We start from the raw sequence: 20,489 nt of genomic DNA, 5'->3' as shown, positions 1-20,489 counted from the left end.
TGCCCCTTTCTACCTTTCTTTGGTATGTCGTTCATTCATGGCTTTACAATCCATATACTTGCTTTTTTAACTGTCTCCTGGATATATCCAGGTATTTTTAAATTTCACATGTCCAAAACTGAGCTTATCTTTTTTGCAGAGTCGTTTCTTCTAACCTTCTTGATTAGGGGATGGCACCACCTGGTGCCCAATTTGAAGCTCTTCTGTTCCCCTTATTTAGTCTTTATGCTTTCTAATAAAGAATGTGATTTGGAAGAAGTTATTTTTAAAAATATCAGATTGTCACTACTTATGTAACAAAAACACAGTTTATTGGAGGAAAGGGGCAGCACGTTAAAGCTACATTGAATGAAATGTAAGGCTTTTTAAAAGATTATTTCCAGCATATATATATATAAACTGCTCAAATTTCAAGTTTATCAGCCAATTTTTAAGAAAACTTGTTAGTTCTGCTGTTGTATTGATTGTTATTATACACTTAGGACATAGTTCTTATACTGAACTAATTAAAATGACATTATAGGAGGTAAAAATGCATAATGCTCTAAAATTCTTAATCTCTTAATAGATTTTCTTGCTGCTGATGCTTTCTGTGAGTACCATGTGGGCTGTTGGATACATATTGGACTTCAATTCAGATTCTTGGCTTTTAAAAGGATGTCTTCTAGTAACATTATTCTTTCTGACATCTTTGTTTCCAAGGTGTGTATATTAGTCTTTGCAAGGCTGGTTATTGCCTTTGCAATGTGATTGCTTATTTTTGTTGTGGATTAGCTGGAATCCCAGATTTATACTGAGCGATAACTATTATATAACTACATAACAACATTCTTGGGGTGGTGAGAGGAAAAGACTTTGGTGACATATTTTCTGGCTGAAAGCAAATGGCTCAACACAGTAATTTGTTTGTATTGACAATCATTGGAAAATAAATATCCTGGGGAATTGCTTGAGTTGTTAGTTTTAGTAAAAAATGGAGAGATTTTGGTAACTATTTTTTATCTAGAAGTATTCTTGCCCATTTTTCAGAATTTTTAGGGGATGGTGGTTTTCCTTTTTAAAATCTAAATTCATTGTAAGCTTCAAACATCACCTTTTTATCAAGGCCATCCCTGATTAATTCTGCTGTACCTGTTTTACTTTCTTCGTATAGTATTTAATCACTTTCCTATAATATGAGGTCCATAAAAGCAAAAAGCTTGTCTTCACTATTGAACATTTTCATTCAGTGAATAAAAGAAAGATGTAATCACGATGATCCATAGAAAATAATCTAAAAGGAAATAAGCGGTGTTGGCTCTCTACAGGGCATGATTATAAGTATTCCTGAATTCTTTTGCTTGCCAGCATATTCTGGAATAAGCATGCACTGCTTTTGTCTTAAAAGAAAACAGAATATTAGAGGAATCTTATTACTTGGTCACCCAAGAACAAGATAGTTGGCTGGAAATGAATTTAAATTTAAATATGACATGAAAGCTCAAATGCTTAGTCCGCTATTCAGAAAACTTGTAACTTTCCACTAATTGATTTGACTTGATCTCTAAGTTAATTTGAAGCCAAATCATCAAGGTTCACAGTCTTTTTTTTTTTTTTTTTTTTTTTTTCAGAGAGAATTTAAGGGCTAGCAATATCTACTCACCCAGAATTGGAGCCTTTGTGATCTTGGTGGCTATTTGTTTTAGCTGAAACCTCACGAATACAAAATTTTATGTGAAAACTTGTTTTGGGTGACTGCGAGTTAAGGGCTTTCATATGCTATTCTTGGTATATTATGCAGTTCAAATTTAAGTCATATTTATATAGCAACTTTATCTTTACTGCCTTATTTTTCTCATCTCATCAGTAGAGTTCCAATTTTATGGAAATAAGTAGCTGCAAACTTTTATTATTATTGGATTCCAGGAGCAGTTGCCTATTCATCCATGTTGCTATGTGATACATGTCAGAAATAGGTAGAAGTAGCAGCCTTTTACAAATTAGGTGATTTACTACCTAATTAAATCAAATGTGATGTTTGCCACACATAGGCCATATCATGGAGTTTGTGTGGATTCCATTTGTCTTCTTCTGGCAGAATATTGGGTGCCTAAGGTTGGGCTCTTTAGGTCTTCTCAAATATAATTTTATCCTAATTATGGTTATGGACCTGATGACTTTTTTAACCCTTTATATCCACCAACAACTACTGTTTATTTCTAGTAGAATTTTAATATATATCCAGTTAAACTCTATTCATGCATAAAAAGACTATATTGAGTATTTGGTGAAAGACAGATTTTTTTCTTTTGAAACTGCAATGTTAAACATTCTGAGTATATTATATGTGGACTTCAAGTTGCTTGTTGCCTGAAATTTTTAATGTTATGATTGTTAATATCATTTTTAATCTTTGTATCTTCTCATATAGTGACTGTTTCTTGAGGTGGTTACAGAATGAAAATGCTTAAGGTTGTGAATGAAAGGATGTATAAATTAGAAGAACTAGAATATATACTTCTTCAGGATCATTATATTTCAGTTTTCTCACAATGAAATGGGGTGATGGTAGTGTATAACTCTGTGAGCACATGGAAAGTGCCAGATGACACTAGTAAACAGTCAGAAAGTAAAAGGTATTGCTGTTGCTGCTGTTATTACTACTATCATTATTTGAGGGGTTTAGGACTAAAATTGACATGAATAATACTAATACTTGATTTCACTAATACCTTATGTTTGTCCTTTTTCTTTTAGGTTCTTGGTTGGATATAAGAACCTTGTATACGTACCAGCAGTTTTTCTGCTAAGTTCCATTTTCTGGACATTTATGACTTGGTTCGTCTTATTCTTTCCTGATATCCTTCAGGCTTAAATTTAAATGCATATTTAATTTTACCTTTCAAAAAGAATAATGCCTATTGTTATAAACTTAGATATTGGGAAATATTTAGGGAATGTAGCTAACATTTGCATTCATTTATTGATTCTGCTTGAATGTTTAATGTTGAGAATGTCCTTGATTCTGAAAGTTATCTCAACATACTATGAAAATAATAGGTTTCCCATATTAATTACATATAGGAGGGGAGCAGTAGAGTGAATTATTGTTTTACTTGATCCCATAATAGTAAATTGGATTGTTTTTAGAGTTCTTCAAGGTCACATGGTTCTTTTAATTTAGTCAGCAGTTACAGTTGATGATTTAATCTTCAGGGTACCAAGATGACCTATATGAGAGGGATATTTAGGAAAATGTGGCTTCCTCATTAATGGTAAGCATCAGTTCTAGCTATTATCTAAGGCATTGATTCTTAGTTCACAGAAAAAAATGATATTTTTGCCTCCAAAATAATGTAAAATGAACTTTGAAAAAAAATGCCTAATGTGTAATTCACCTTGTTTTACTTTATCCTGTGTTCTTGTTGTTGTTTTAATTCTAGTCATAGCCCACTTAATTCTTTCATGGCCTACTGATAAATGGATAGCCTGCAGTTTTAAAAGGGGAAAAAGAAACACTCAATGTGGGTTTATAACTTGAGGATCAGGGCCCAGGTCCAAGTCCAGCTCAAGGGTAAATAGTCCTGTTAGATTGGTCAGGTCCAGTCATGTAGCAGTGCAGAGAGTGGCTACTTCTTGGTGTTAGAGCTGTTTATAATACCAATTAGATGAGGCACATTTTTCATCTTCCCACCTCTTTCTAGACTTCTTTTTCCTCTCCTAAGGACACTGCTTGAGAATCCATTATAACCTTGTTCTTCTTATAGGATAAGGAAAAAAGGAATGTAGTGGCTAGAGATAATACCTTTTAGCATATTCCTTTAATTTATATTTTTCTCAGGTATAAATATGAAATGAGATAGGCATATGAGTTTTCAGAGTGCATGCATCTACCTCTATTGCAGCATGTTTTTGCTTTAATGCTACTTTTATTTCTGAGCACTATCTAATGTTTTTCATTTCTTTAATCTAAATGAATGGCACAGCATACCATGGAAATAATTAGGCTTTTTTCAAAAGATTTAATTACCCCTACCCTTTGTCTCATAATTATTGATTTGGTAGCTCCTTTGTAAGCACTGACCTTTTTGCCAACACTTAATGAAAGCTTGGAAGATACAAGATTAAAAATTACTTATTAAGCAACTAGGAGTACATTTATAAACAACACGTACATTTAATAACAGCACACTTTAAACCAACAGCACTCTCAGAAGACGCAAAGCTCATAAATCCTTGGGTAATGGACCTGATACTGAGAAGGGATGACTGATATTTTGTTTACCAACCAGTGTAGCAATGTAATAAGCCATTTTTAAAATTATGGCATTTTTTGATGAATTTTAATAATTTGAGCAACTTAGAATATTTCAAAGTTTTCACAGATCATTTTTAATTCAATTTTACAGAATCAGACATTAAAAATGTAACAACTATAGTTCAAAACCTTAGTTACAGAAGTTAATATTTAGTTGAATGTAACTAGAAACTTTTTTGTGAAGGAGCTATTATTACCTTAGAAGAACTGATTACCATAGTTGGAAGAATGTTAAGATGTTGGAATTGACAGGATGGAATGTTTTACTTACTTGTACTACATAAAATTATTTGACCCAGGTACTACTTGAAGTTGCTAGTGTTGAGAGCATGAGAATACTTCACTATGAGAGCAGTGTTTTTCAAGCTAAATGTTAAAAGTGATTGGAACTGCCCTGTGGATGAAATGAGGTGTTGTCCTATATAGACCTATCCTAAGTATTTTGACTAATCTTGGCTCAGGTTGCCGCAACAACTGAGTGGGGGCTTATGCTCTCATAGCCTCTGGTCTGCATTGGGAAGACAGTCTGGGACACTGAGGAAAACATAAAGTCTTTGAAATCAAACAGAATGATTCTAGATTTTAGCTTGTTTTTCTCACTAGTTATATACATCTGACTAGTTCATTTTACCCCATTTTTTGTTTTTCTGTAAATTGGGGACAGTGGTACCAAACTTATGAGGTGGCTTCAAGGATCACTATGCTAAAAGATTCCCATTTAGTAATTGGCACTGTATAAATATACTTAATATTTTATTATTAATTACTGTTAGGAAGAAAATCTGTGGAAGGCTCAGGTTGAAACTAATTTTAAGAACAATTCTAGTTTTGCTCCTCAGATTATCAGTTTCTTTTGATGTCTGTTATATGTCAGACAAGTAATGCATTTTTTTTGTCTTCTGTGAAGGAGTTTGAATGAAACAGACGTGTACCTTACTGACAAGTTTGGAGTTACGGCTAAGACTTGGGAAAGAAATGGTATACCATTGAATATATGTGATACTGGTTATAACTGAGTTAAGTTTAAGAGAACTCAACACATGTAAAGTCCTGTATGATCACTGCCTCCCAGTTTCACATGGAAATATATTATTTGGAAGCCAATGTGTACTGTATGGAATGGGCACTCAATAAAAAGGATCATTGAACAAATGAAGGAATAAGTCTATGTAGGGAAGATCTAAAAGATCCAATGATGGAAACCGATTGGTCAAGTTATAGAAGGGCAAATTTTAGTTCTATATTGAGAGATTTTTTTAACTGCAAGAGATTCCAGTTTATAGGGGAGGCTGAGACATCTATAAATAATTATAGTCTAAGGACTATAAATAATTATAGTCCAAGTACCATAGAAAAAGTTCTCCTAGGTTTGGGGATGGGAGAGAATCCTTCTCTCCATGGAAGTAGAAAAAACAAAGGGAAGGAAATGGTATATTAAGTATTAAAGGCAGTTAGGACTTGGACATCCTAAAATTGTGGCTGCAGAAGTCAGTGAGAGGAAGTAGAAAATGTTTGTGAACATAAGCAAGGAACGTGTTTGCCTTTTATGTTTGGAGAAAGGGGATCCACTGATTTTTCTGTGATTTGTAAGTTAATTCAGAATAGGAGCTTCAAATTCAATCAGTTCACTATGCATGATCACCACATGATTCAACTGAATGAATTTTTGAGAATATGTTGTGTGTGTTGATCAGAACTTTGAAAAAAAATTAGATGCAATTTTTTAATTTTAATTGTTGATGGTCACTATACCTTTATTTTTTATTTATTTATTTTTATGTGGTGCTGAGGATCAAACCCAGTGCCTCACACATGTGAGGCAAGCGCTCTGCCACTGAGCCACAACCCCAGCCCTAGATGCAATTTTTTAACAAAAGATCATGACCAGTGTATCCTTTAATAGTGTCCATCTTAATTCATTCTAACTAAACTTTGTTAAAAATTCATCTTATCATGACTTCTCTGGCTCCTCTTCCTTAAAACTATACCCATCTGCAAATAAACTGTATCAAACTAAGCCACCAAGATTTGTTCCTGCCTATCTGAACCAGATGTGGTTGTGCTGGTCATTGAGGGTTAGAGCAGTGCTTCTCAAACTTCAATGTGTGGTTGAAGCCCCAGAGATTGAGTCTGGTTCTATAGGTTTGGGGTAAGGCCTGAAGTTCTGCTTTTCCAAGAAGCTGGTGTTGCAGGTCTTTGGACCACATTTTGAATACCAAGAGTTTATTTTACGGCTTCCTTTTCCACTCTTAAGTATGGCATAAGAAAGCTTGGCAATATCTTGTAAGGTAGATGTAGTTACTGTCTATAATATTTTAAATTGGACGAGGACACTGGATTTACTAGAGGCTTATTGAGTTATTACTGTACATTTATTTGTCTTTCTTTGGAGTAAAATTTGACTTTTTATATAAAGAAATTTTACAACCTTAAAAATATTTCAAAGAGGAACGTGGTTGTTCTTGAAATACTTTTTTTCTTAATTTGTCAATAATATCAGTCTTTCCCAAATAGTATGTGATTTGTAATTATTTTGCAAGGAGAGCAATTTATTTAATTAACTCAGATTAAAACAATTACAAGAATCAGTTACTAAATTCTCCAGTAGGAAATTTTTGTAAGCATTTGTCTACCCTATAGGGCAATATTATAGTTGGAATCCCTGAACCAAGCTGCATTGTTGCCTTAAATGCTTTTGTTAAAATGATCAGAGAATTTTTATATATATATATATATATACTCGCAGGAAAGCCATAGTTACACCATTAGATGCTAATTTATTTAGGTCTTAAATGTTTTTTAATCTTCAGGGTATTCATAAATGTGATTATTTTTATCAATTAATATAGTTTTCAACTAATGATGGAGCATTAACTATTAGCCAACTGGGAGCAAATTCCTATTGGATTGGACATAAGATTGAGCCATGTTTGGGAATAACACTGTATATACATAGAGAAGTAAGATGCAGTGCAGAGAAGAGAGGTTCCTAGGTACAAAAGATAAACTTTGCTTACATCATAATTAGGCTTTAGTGTGTGTGTGTGTGTGTGTTGCTGCAGATTGAACCCAGGGCTTTGTGCATGCAAGGCAAGCATTCTACCAACTGAGCTATATCCCCAGCCCCATAATTATGCTGTTCTTAATGGAAGTTTGATATATTCCTTAACTTTGCTTTAACATATAGCAGATACTCCTTTCTATTTTGCTTTCATTTTCAGCGTAATAGCCTTTCTGTACTTTTTTTATAAGACTTGGGCAACTGATCCAGGCTTCACTAAAGCTTCCGAAGAAGAAAGAAAAGCGGTGAGCTCTCTTTGTAATGTTTTGTGTTTTTGTTTTAAATCAGAGGACATCTAAACTTGAGTATTTCATAATCATATTGGTTTTTGCCATGAGTGTGTCTTTAGAGCTTGCCATAGATAACACAAATAGATATAACATATGTAAGGTAATTAATTCAGCAAAGTGAGATATCTTCACAATTACGCTTTTTTTCAACTATGTATATGAAAATTTTAAAAAATACTTTTATTTTCTGTGACAGTAATACCCCACCAAAACTTTTTTAGGTGTGATTTTTGTTAGCAGAAATGATTACCTACTTCCTTTTAATAATATTTAGGTAAGGGTCATTTAGCTTAAATTTCCTCACTTACTATATAAAGGCAAGGGCCAAGGGGATTCCTTCTCTTCCTCATCTATGAAGTTGTCACATGACATGGCATGTTTTCCATGTACTCCTGTTTGGAACAAAGTTAGGGAGAATGTTGTTCATTGTTACCTAAAGCTAAAGTACCTGAAAGACTCAGTCCTTGGTGCTTGTAACCATTGATTTTGATGTATACTGATTTTTGTTTCTTTTTTAATAGATGTGTATGTATGAATTTTTATTTTTCTTTAGCATGTTATAACTGGGAGAAGATGGTGAGGGAGATCGCAGAGGGTGCAATTTTGTACAATCTAATTTCTTGGCTGCTGGCTAAAAACATAGCCTTGAAAAGTCACATTATTTCAAGCACAGAATGATTTGGTGGCTATATTTCAAATTGCTTTTCTAACTATTTCAGTTTGGAGTGAGTTGTAAGAATAGTACATAACCATGCATAATACTTTCTCCAATAAAAAGCAATCATAAGGTCAAACTTCATGTCTTGCAGAATATCATCACTCTTGCAGAAACTGGCTGTCTGGATTTCAGAACATTTTGTACATCATGTCTTGTGAGTCTTTTCTGTATAATTTTTTATTTTCTCTAGTAAAAGCAAATTCTTGGTAACATTATTCAAATAAGCATTTGTCATATCTTCATGGTATACTTACCTACCTTTGTTTTTACCCAGTTCAAATTTTGTATTAACTGCCAGAACAATTTTACGCCTTATACATATGGAAGAATATTTATAATCCCATGAAAGTTGCCTCCGGTTGAATCTCTTTGTGAATTATCCACAGTGTGTTTTGTTTACTTTTCCTGTCAGAAAGTGTATATTAGAATATTAGAATCACCTTCAAGTCAGAGACTTATAATGACCTAGAAACTTCTTATATTGCAATTGAAGACTTAAGACATAGAGGAGGATGTAATTTCTCATGATTATGGGAAGAACCAGAAAGGGAACTCAGCTTCCCTTTCTTTTAGTCCACTGCTTATTCTGTTATATTGTACTTACTGCCTCAGTTCCCCTTAGCTAGTGTGAATAGGCTCTAGAATTCAAATCCATTTTAGTAGTGGCTTAATCAGAGTTGACATAACAGTAAATGTTAATAAGTCATTCTGAAGATCCTGTGGAATTTAAAGATTATATGTGCCTATCTCTTTACAACCTATCTGCTTATGATTTGTTATCACTTTGAGACACTGTTTTTTGCTTAGGCCTTTCTTAATTATTCACTTAGATAAGGAAGCCATTAAGGTCACTCCATTGCCATGTGTGCAACTCTTGTGTGGCTCGATATGATCAACACTGCCTGTGGACTGGACGGTGCGTAGGTGAGAGATTTTATTTTTCGATTACTACTATGAAGTTAAACATGTTTAGTTGTGTATGTGATTCATAAAAAAATGCTCCCATTTTGTAGCTCTTCCTTGTCTGTGAATCCTCTTTATGGTATGAAGTTTTGGGGAAATTTTTGAAGTTGATACTGATAATTATTGTCATTCATACAGTATTTTGGAATTTAAAATATGGTATCCAATTTGATCATCAGAACACACATGTGACTTCATATTATCATTTCTGTTTTGGAGCTGTAAAAGTATAAAAAGATGAAATGCTTAAGGTCACTTTAGTAGTATCCACCTTCTGCTCCAAATATCATGATGTTTTAATATGTTAAGACTTGTTTTATTCATATTCTCCATTTGCCTCCTTCGGTATTAGGTAAGACCAGGAATGGCAGAAATCTAGGGATTGCCTTCCACCCAGGAAATATTAATTTTCCTGACCTGCAGCTCTGAGTTTTCTCTGAGCCAACACAGTAAAGACAGGAGTTTATTATGAGGAACTATAATTGTATGTCTTCAGTAGAGGATATATTTTTATAATCCTGATGAATAGAAGGCTGACTTTGACTTAGTTTAGTCAGGTTTCCTTGGTGCATTTCAACCATCTTTTCCTAGAGAAAGGTGGCTCGATTATTAGGGTTCCAACCCTCATGGACTTCATCCCACCATAATGATTAGATGATTGGCATTATGCCAGGCAGCATTTAATGGCAGCTGAAAAACAATAGCAATGAGCTCATGCATACTTATCACACAGCATTTAGAAGTTTTTTTCAAATGCATCATCCTGTTTATGTGTCATAGGCCTGAGAAGTAAAAGAGATATTGTTATCTGCATATTGTAAGTAAGAATGCTAGATCAAAGACATTAAACAGCTTAACACACTAATAATCAATAAATCTAGGTATCCTGATTCCAGTGGATAATGCTTTTTCTGAGCTTTGCTGCTTCAGGAGAAAATGGTACAATGACGTACCTAAAAAGCATTTATGTCATTACCTCTGAAATGCTCCCATCTCTAGGATCAAGAAGGCAGGGATACAGCACATACATACATACACAGGCTGCCTGGCACCCCTCACACTTTCTTCTCCCTGCATTTATTAGTACACTGTGGGTTTCCCCTCTGTGCTATGGCTAATCTCTTGCAATATATGTATGTATTGCTGCTCCTCAGGTTTATTTTTTTCCATCCCTCTGATCAAATCAGTCTTTGATATTCCGAGGATATAATTATATAAACATGTTTCATGGAAGAAAGTAAAAAAAAAGGTAATATGATTTGCCCCAAATCTGCCTACTTTCCTCCCTCAACAGAGTATAGGCCAGCCCAGAGCTGTTTTGGCTTAGTTAATTTTATTCAAACACATTATTTTCTTTTAGGTAAGTAGGGAATAAATATATAAGTTGACCATGACATATCAGACTATTTGGGTTTGATATAATAGTATTTAAAAAATAAAGCAACAACTTTATTTCTGTTAAATTTTGATAAAGCCTTTTGACTGGAAATTTAAAAGGTCTTATCTGGAAACTGAGTGTTTTACTTTTTTTGATTTAGGTTTTGGCAACCATCACTATTACCTGTTCTTCTTATTTTTCCTTTCCTTGGTATGTGACTGGATTATATATGGATCTTTCACCTGTAAGTATAACTTTTTCTTACAATGCACCCATACCAAAATGTACTTTTTCTTATAAATTCTCATATATCACAAGTGGTCGGATGATTGTACCTTATCCCTAATAAAATCGAAGTAGATGCCTCTAAGACTCTTTAACAGTGGTAAGCTGAAAGAAAGGTTAGTTCTCAATACTTTGGAAGAGAACCTTCATATGTTTGAAAAGTGCTCAAAAATAGAAGTTCATGCAGTCAAGTTTAGAGGTTTGGGGGTGGTGGTCACCGTAAATTGAGGAACAGAGCTTTGAAAGCACATGCCATGTAGTGTCAAGTTGAAATTGAGAAATGGAAGTTCTCAAAAATGAACAATTGAAAGATTGGAAATACTAACTAGGAAGAAGACATTATTGCTTATTCTGCAGCTCTGAGAAAGGAAAATGGCTTTTAGTAGCAGTTTAATAAGGTATTCTAGGTGTATCATATGTGGAATAATAGACAGCTGTTCTGAAATGATTGATGAAGAACAGGGTTTAAATTGAAGCAAGAAGAATTTTGGTTAACTCTTAAGAATTGCAAGTGCCTTGTAATCCCAGCTATTCAGTTTAAAGTTTAAAGCAGGAGGATTGCAAGTTCAAAGCCAGCCTGAGCAACTCAAGAAGACCCTATCTAAATCTTGAAAAAAGGAGCACAGCTGGGAATGTAGCTCAGTGATAGAGAACTCATCTAGCATGTGCAGGAACCTGGATTCCATCTCTAGTACCACCAAAAAAACAAAATACATGACTGAACTTTTCACACATTGGAATAGGTTACCAAACTGGAAAAACCAATATAGTGCCAGTAATTTATTTTTATTTATTTGGACTTTACTGTTTGGTTTTTATTTATTCAAAGGCTTTGGGAAAATAGTCTCCACATCTAATCTGTGCCCGTAAACCTTTCTTTTATGTTGTCATTGCTTGAGCTGAAATCTACTGGAAAACTTTAGGAATGATTTTCCCTACATTGTTTTCTTTTTCCCTGAGCATGCCAAGCCATAGTACTCTTGTGGGCTCATGCTTTCTCTCCTTGTCCCCTGCCCCACACTTTCCTCAAAAGAGAATTTCTTTTATGCTTGTCCCCCAGCCTCCCAGTTCCCTTCCTTAGGATTATCTAGTATTGCAACTTTTCTTTAGTTTGGGGTTTCATGTTTAGAGATTGTTAGTATCTACGTGAAATGGATTTTTTTTTTTTTCCCTGACGTAGGCATGACAAGGGCTTCAATTACCGTGTCAGACCATTTCTCATTGATATCTTCAGTGTCTGATCTCCAGGGAATGCTTTGTAGCTAAATGTAACTGTCACCTTCCCAAATAGGACTAATAGAAGTTTAAAATTCCTTCACTCAGAGCCAGACATAGTGGCACATGACTATAATTCAGGCTGCTTGGAAGGCTGAGACAGTAGGTTCACAATATGATGCCAGCTTGGGCAATTTAGTGAGGCCCTATTTCAAAATAAAAAATTGGAAAGGCCCAGGGATGCACCTTAATGGTAGAGCACTTGCCTAGTTTGTGTGATACCATGGGTTCATGCTCTAGTACAACTTCTTGTTTAAGGTTCCCAGTAACCCTGAACACTGAAATTTTAAAACCCTACTAGATTATGTCTTGTGACATAAGAAATAAAAGATTTCTTGTCGGTGCCTTAGAGAGGGTTGCCCTTTTAAGGCTTGCCAATAAAGCATATTCTTGGAAAACCTTTCTAGGTTGGCCTGCAGACCAGTTTCTGTCTTGGACTTGATTCTAGGGGAGAGGAGCCAGATTTTACACCACTCTTGTCTCTTCTCTCTTCCCTCTCCTCACTAAAAATAGTCGTGTGTGTGTGTGTGTGTGTGTGTGTGTGTGTGTGTGTGTCCCCAGCATAAGACTCTTGATAAGGAGAGAAGTGATTTTCTATCACATTCATTCTTTCCTTGGTGGTTTTTTTTTATTACATAAATTGAGTCTTCCCTCCTTTTTGTCTTTTTTCTCTGGCTCTGAACTATTGTTTATATTATATTTTGTTGGTAATGAACAATCCCACCTTTTGCTGACTTAAAACTCTGTGTACTACCCGAGCATACTTGGTTACTTTATTGCATTCATATTCTGACAATATTTCTTTACACTGAATGAGGGAATTTTATCATTTATCATTATTTCACAAACAGGAAACATGAACCTATGTTCCATTTCTCTAATGAGGTGTCACTGTCATTCAGCCTCCTTTGTTTACCATTAATGCTCTTGCCAGTAGAGTTCTGCTATATACTCTCCTCCTATACACTTGTCATGTGATCCAGTAGCAGATACTTTTGCCTCTGCACACCTTGATCAATTCCATTTTTCTTGGAGGTATATTTTCAGAGTGGACAGTAAGTGAATCAGAAAGTGTCAGCATCATAAAAATGACAGGGAAAAGGGTATTAGATCAATATCAGGAAGAACTATGTAACAGTCAGAGCTATCTAATGATGAAATGATAGACTTGAAATAATGTGAGTTCCCTATTATTAACCAGTGACTGCCTGATAAGAATATATTAGCACAAATTAAAGTGTTATATTGCATAAAATAATGTTGGTGGTCATTTATATCTTGGACACTAAATCTTAAATCAGTGCTTCAGTGTGAGAACTTCAATATAAGATCATGTTGTGTTATCAGAACGTTCCCACAAGGGAGCAGTAGAAATCCATTAACTAAAAGAAAATAGATAATCTTTCCCATTCTTTCTCCTTCTGCTATTGGAAATTATTTATTGATTTATTCAATTTTTTTTTTTGTAGTATTAGGGACATAGGATGCATCTTTTCTTGCAGTCCTAATGTGTACTTCTAAACAGAGTATAACTTGCCTTAACCCTGATTTTTACTCTATAATGATTGCTCGTACAAAGCTTTTGGCATATATTTATGAAAAATGGTTGAGAATCAAATGAGTGAGTCTCAAAAAACGGGGAGAAAAAAGATGTTAGAACTAAAATAAACAGTTGACAGTAAAGTCATAGATTCATTTTCTTCCTGCCTCAGGAGTTCTTCTGTACGTATGGGGAAATGCTAGAAACTACTTATCAAATTTGTCAGAGGCCTTTATGAAACCTCAGGGGGCAAGCTTAGAGAATTCTCATTTTAGAAATAATTCACACTTTATGTGTAGTTAGGTGCCTGTAAAAGTCATAACCTTGAAGATCTATTTCCCTTGTTTCTGCCACTTCCTACCTGTATTGTTCCTTACTGCTGCTTTTTAGTTGCATAGATTAGGTTGTCAATAACGTGAAGGCCATAGTGAAATCCTCTTTTAATTGGTATATAGATGCCCTGGGGGAGAAACTGAGTTGTGACCTCTGAATCATGCTCTGTGCTCTTTTCCTGGATGTGTCTGTTTTGTGGAGTCACTTCACCTGGCCTTTCTTCCTCTGCAGAATGAGTTACAGTGCCATTGCCAAGGTGCACCCATACCCATTCCCCTGTATGCTGTATATGTTCTAATTTAATCTAGGCACTTATAGGACCTCTTATGCTCACAGCAATCACTTGTTCATCTGAACCATAAGTAAGAGAAACCCATAACTTGGTGTAACATGCATAATAGAGGTAATTTTCCTGGACTAGTATTTTATTAAATATAATCATTCTCCATTGTCAAGTCCTTAAGCAGTTCTGGCCAGTGTGTTTTATGCTGAATAAGCTGATTTGAATGAAGGTTTTATGAACCACTTTCATACCTTCACTATCAACTACTAACATGGTGTTATCTAAACCTTCACCAACACCGAGGTACCATGTTCTCACCTTTGGTGGTTGAGTTAGCATTTGAAAAGTAAACTCCTGAAGTTGAATTCCTAGGGTTTTGTCTATTTAATGCTGGAAATTGAAACCCATTCCTCGCAAACATGCTAAGCATGTGCTCTGCTCTCTAAGCTATACCTCCAGCCCCTAAAGGTAAATTCTGATCTCTGCCACCATGTTTTGCTTTCTTTGCTCCCTAAATAGAACATTAGTTTGTGTCTTTGAAAAATAGTCACTAGTTTCTTGCCATTTTTAATAATGAGTTCTTTTTTGTGAATTCACAGATTGGTCAAATCATTGTGCTACAACATTCAAGGAAGATGGCCTATGGACCTACCTCAATCAGATTGTGGCCTGTTCCCCTTGGGTTTTATATATCTTCGGGGTAGCAATTTTCCATTTCTCATGGTCAACATTTTTATTAATAAATCAACTCTTTCAGGTATTTATTTCTCATAAATCCTTTGAGTAAAATTTCTAGTAGCCTAAAGTGAAATAAAAAGATTTGAATTTAAAATCAGCAAATTTAGATCTAAATCTGTTGCTTCCTCTGTGGATCTAGGCATGTCATTTGACCTTTCTTGAATTTCAGTTTCCTTATCTGTAAAATGAGGGTAATAATGCCTATCTACTTTCACAAGATGGTTTAAGGGTTAGAATAATAAATAATTTATTGGAGCTGGACCTAAGGGTAATCTAATTTTATCTCCTGATTTTACAAATAGTAGAGGTTCAGATAGATGAATCAAGTTGTTCAAGATCACTCAATGACTGGCAAAAATTGGAATGTAAACTTAGTTCTTCTGACCACCCTCATTCCAGGGCTCTTTCCATCATACAGTTAAACCATATGATGTGTGAAAAGATGACATAAACTCTACAGCATTGTACAAATGTGAGATGATTATTTTCCCTCAGTTTTTCAACCCTTGCCATATGTAGTGCTTAGGTGGATAAGAATGGGAAGAAATGGAAGATATACCCCTGACCAACAGACGTGATAATTATATTTTCAGAGAAGGTCATGGCTATTAAAAAGCTCAAGCTCCAGGGCAGTAGTCATCTTCAGCTTTATATGATGTATCTATCCCTTCCCTGCTGCCTTCCTCTCCCATGAGCCTAACCTAATTATCATTGTTGCCATGACCTTCCCACATGGAATGGGCAGCAGTAATCAGTCCAAACCAATTACTGCAAGACCTCAGATAATTAGAATATTATTCAACAAAAGCAGAATGAATTCCACTTTATGCAGAAGTAACCGATTCCAAAATAATAAAGATAATAGAAAGAAAAAAAAAAGACAAGGGGAAAGGAGAGAGGAAGGAAGGAAGAAAAAATGCTAAGGAAGGAGTTCAAACTTATTAAACTGAGGTTTCTGAGTACTCACTCTATCCCTCTGATATCAACAATTCAGGTAGTAAGAATGGATATTAGCCTCTGTGATTACTAATATTAATTACTGTCATTTATAATATTTATATATGCTTTACATTTTCCAAAGCACTTACCCATTTATGTCCTCGTAAGCATTTGAGACCATATCAAAGTAGTTTATGTATTTTATGGACAAGAAAACCAACCCTAAGGTATATTGACTGCCTTGCTTACAGCCATGGTAAGAGATGGAATTAAAAGCAGAACATAAGGATTCAGACATCAATTTTTATTTTCTTGCTTCTTTTCTCAACTCTTAGAACAAGTACTTGAGGTTATGATATTCTTAATTTTTAAAACGAAGGCTTATATATTTGAATAAGAATTTTGAACAAACTTATCGTCTTAATGAGCAAAATAATCTAGTTCTTTGAAAATGTTCGTTTCCTGAGTGCACTGGTTAAACAGGATTTTGACTGAATCTCCAGACTGCTGGTTAGGAGCAGGGGCAGCTGTACCCTTGCTCTGAATTGTGTCAGTGCCAACTCTACCACTCTCTCAGTTGTATGGCCTTGGGTCAGTTATTTTCCCTCTCTAAGCCTTAGCACTAGGTATTTTAAATCTTTTATCTCACATCCATAAAACTGTGTGATAAGCTGTTTGATATGGTGGTATGATAAGGTCCATATTACAGATGAGAAAATTGCCATTGAGTTTGTTTGAGGATTAAACAACAGTTAAATAACCCTCTTAATGGTTTTTACTAATTTGGGAATTTTTGAGTCATCTTCATTCTTCAAATGTATAGGCTTTAATGTTTTTTATTAACTTTTTTCTTTGGCACCTTTTCAAAGAAGTTTCAAGAATAACACAAATTGCAATAACTGCATTGAAATTGACCTTTTATTGTTTTATTCACCCAAAAGTTGTATCCTCGATGTCTTGAAAATCTAAACATGACCATAAGCCGTGCTTTGCATTAATGAAGCAGTTACTTCATGACTCTGAGTCACTGCCCAGTGTTTTTTTGAAGATTAATAAAAATCAGACAATGAGAGAATGGTTTAGGGCTGCTGAATCTTTGCCTTCACCATGATCTTGGTTAGAAGGTTAGAGAAGGAGTGCTAAATATTTACCAGTGTCCTGTAATGTACTGCTAGGAGCAGTGGAGCCACAATGTGGTATTTTTCATGTATCTTCCAACCTTCTTTTTCAGATTGCTTTTCTGGGCCTGACCTCCCATGAGAGAATCAGCCTGCTAAAGCAGAGCAGGCATATGAAACAGACCTTGTCCCTTAGGAAGACACCTTACAAGTAAGTGAGTTCTCTTCTCACCATCTGAAGATCCCTAGCCACTGATTTCTTAACTTAGTGCCACTACCCATGGCCACTCTGCTATTCTTTAACTTGAGCCCTTCTTTATTGGAAGCCTCAGTGACAAGGGGTAGGTGGTAAGGTCATGAGCCCTGAGGTGACAAGGAATTTAGTCTGCTGGACTTAGCACAAATAGTAAGTAACTTTGAAGTTTTGCCAAGTTGGGAAATCTCTCCAATCAAGCCACATGGTCACAAGGTTGTATGTTGCTGGCGAAGAATTGGTGTGAGATAATTAACCATGTGGCTAGCCCAGCCACAATGTTGTCTGTAGAAAGTATTAGGTTGTGTGCTTTGCCAGGAATTTTAACCTGATTTTCTATCACCAGTCATTTTTTTTTTTTTTTTTTTTAGCCCTCTGTTTAATGTGCCCATCTGTGTTAGGGAGAAGCTGGTTTTTGCTGTTTTTTTTTGTTTTGTTTTTCAGATTTGAGGTGTTTTCTTTAGAGAAGTGGTTGTATAAAACCTGTCCTCAGTAGAAAATGTGAGTGTTTATAGGAAGGCTGTCATCTTGTGATAGGAAAGATCAGGCTTTGAAGCTTATCTTTCTACCACCTACATCATCAGGGTCTTGGAGGTTCAGAGTGCTGCAGAGGTGACCCAGAGCCCTCAAGGGATTTGAGCACTCACTGCATATCTCATGAGCAGTCTATTTTAAAGCCTACTCTTGGTACAAGATGAAACTGTTAGGTTGTTAGACAAGGAAATCAGAGACTGGGATGTGACTACAATGTGTATTTAGGGAGGAGAGAAGTTGACTTAATTGGGAAGAGATGGCTACAGCAATGATAATGGAGAACAGTGCAAATCTTGTGATTATTTCAGTCCAGCAGTGATAATAAAGTCACAGTGATTTAACCAGAGGAATAATATTTACTCCACTAAAGTATAGAAACCTTATAATAGAGGTGGAATTTTAAGCTGAACCTTGAGAGATCTGAAGCAAGGCGTGATGAGGATGGGAGGAAGGTTATTCCAAGTCCTATAGAAGAATCTGGAAGGAGAGAGGGAGATGAGAGCTGGTGCACTTTTGCTGAATAATGGCAGCATAAACTCGAACATTCCTTGAGAACCAAGGTAAAACCTTGTAATACCTTTGAGTCTTACTTCCAAAATCCTGCCCATATGAAACATTCTGCTTTTTTACCCTCCTCCAAGTTACTTATGCTTACAAAGTAGGTCATGAGCCAGATCCTGTACTTCTCAGACATGTCTCCCTGCTGCCACTTAATCAATCCCATGTAGTCAGCCCTCTTTCTAGGAAGGTACTTTTTGAGTAAGTTGGTCTTTTTACTCACAGTAGCACAGTCATGATTGTGCATACATGAGGATTGAGTTAGGCACTGAAAACATTGGGCATATGCTTTAAAATAAGCATTTCTTATACTGGAATCAGGCAGTAGTAATCATAAATAAGGCAGTAAATCAGGAATTTATGGGAAAAAATGGGATGCTGAGATAGTTGTAGTGAGTAAAGCTCTAGTGGGAATGTGAGCCTTGAATGGGTCCTTGAGAGCTGGTAAGACTTAAAAGGATGGAGGTATTACCTGAGATAAATTGGAGGAATGTGATTTCCAGGCCCACACAGTTATAATCATGGGGAAAATAGACCTAGGTAAGACTGGGAGGTCTATGGAGATGAGCTGGGCAGCTAAAACTTGAGTTCATTGTATAAGGCCTTGAATACAAAGTTGAGGATTTTGGATTTGAGCCTCTGGGCAAATGTGTATCTTGAAAGGGTTGTAATTGAGAGGTTAGTATCAGGGGTTTTGGAGGACTAGAAGTCTCTATTATGTAAAATGAACTGGAAGGAACTGAGAAAGACATCATTAGAGCGGTGAGAAGGCTTAGGGGAGAAAAACCCATCTCGTTGATTATAGTTCTTCTTACCTATAGGCCTTTGAGATACTCAAAAGTCTCAATTAGGGCAGTGGGAATTGAAAGATACTTTATGATGGCAGTGACCAATACAGTGAGGGGGAACCCAAAATGAAACAATGAAGAAAAATTCAATTGAATTGCTGGACAGAATCAAGGAATTTCAAAGTAGGGATTCAGGTCCAGAAATGGAACTAGGTTTCAGTTTTAAGATTTTGTAAGTCCAGGAACAGTCTGATTACCTTTGATTCTCAGTGAATGTATGTTTTGAATGAATGTTTTTCAAGAACTACACAGGAAGTATAGTGAGATGTGTTCTCTTCTCTTATTGGCAGCCTTGGATTCACACAGAACCTGGCAGATTTCTTTCAGTGTGGCTGCTTTGGCTTGGTGAAGCCCTGTGTAGTAGATTGGACATCCCAGTACACCATGGTCTTTCACCCAGCTAAAGAGAAAGTTCTTCGCTCCGTATGAAGAAAAGCAACTCAAAACTCGGACTCAGATTTGTTTCTGTTTACGTCAGTGCCCTGTGGTCTGAAAGTGAAGTGGAATTTAGAATTGACCTAAGCCCAAGGAAAATAACAAGTAGTTTTAAAGCCATTTGGCAGAACAGTTCCCGATAAATGCATATAGTCTTTCAAACTTAGAAAAATGGACTGTTCCAGAACAATTTTGGAAGACATCTTTAAAAAACATATTTTTCACAAGAAAATTAAAGTTAACTTTTTTGGAGATAATATTCACTAATTATGGATAAAATAGAGTATTTTCAGATACAGTATTGGCTGTTTCAAAATAGTACTATTCTTTAAACTTGTAATTTTTGATGTTATTGTCTTTGTTCTATTAATGTGTAAAGAATATTTAAATATACCTGTTTTGCTTTCATGTATAATAAATTTTTTTTTGGTAATTTGAGACATAGTTTCTGACACTAAACACTTTTAGAATCTTAAGTTGAGAAAAGATGTTTATATGATATAAAGAAAGTAATTTACAGTCCCAGGAATGAGATTACTGTTATTAACACCAATAAGCAAGAATTAATTGAGTTTCCCATCTGATTTAGAAAATCAAATATAGGAAATCTTAAAGATATTACTGCTTTTACTAGCTACCATCA

The 20,489-nt window shown here is 35.3% G+C and overlaps 1 protein-coding gene across 2 annotated transcripts in view; it reads left to right on the top strand.

Moving 5' to 3' along the window:
* The window catches only part of Zdhhc13 (zinc finger DHHC-type palmitoyltransferase 13), a 47,233-nt gene extending 26,943 nt beyond the window's left edge, over positions 1-20,290 (top strand). For both annotated transcript variants that reach the window (XM_071616337.1, XM_071616338.1), the window contains exons 9-19: positions 569-702; positions 2,737-2,817; positions 5,205-5,275; positions 6,088-6,186; positions 7,485-7,603; positions 8,458-8,520; positions 9,197-9,290; positions 10,868-10,951; positions 15,023-15,180; positions 17,332-17,429; positions 19,702-20,290. In XM_071616337.1, coding sequence (XP_071472438.1) covers positions 569-702; positions 2,737-2,817; positions 5,205-5,275; positions 6,088-6,186; positions 7,485-7,603; positions 8,458-8,520; positions 9,197-9,290; positions 10,868-10,951; positions 15,023-15,180; positions 17,332-17,429; positions 19,702-19,840 — 1,140 coding nt within the window. In that variant the 3' untranslated portion in view covers positions 19,841-20,290. The remainder of the gene's footprint in view (positions 1-568; positions 703-2,736; positions 2,818-5,204; positions 5,276-6,087; positions 6,187-7,484; positions 7,604-8,457; positions 8,521-9,196; positions 9,291-10,867; positions 10,952-15,022; positions 15,181-17,331; positions 17,430-19,701) is intronic.
* The last annotated feature ends 199 nt before the right edge of the window (positions 20,291-20,489 follow it).

The sequence above is a fragment of the Marmota flaviventris genome, chromosome 9 (genome assembly GCF_047511675.1).
Source record: "Marmota flaviventris isolate mMarFla1 chromosome 9, mMarFla1.hap1, whole genome shotgun sequence".
In the NCBI taxonomy this organism is placed as follows: Eukaryota; Metazoa; Chordata; class Mammalia; order Rodentia; family Sciuridae; genus Marmota; species Marmota flaviventris.
The sequence above is the reverse complement of the archived record's forward strand: the minus strand, read 5'-3'. Positions and strand labels throughout refer to the sequence as shown.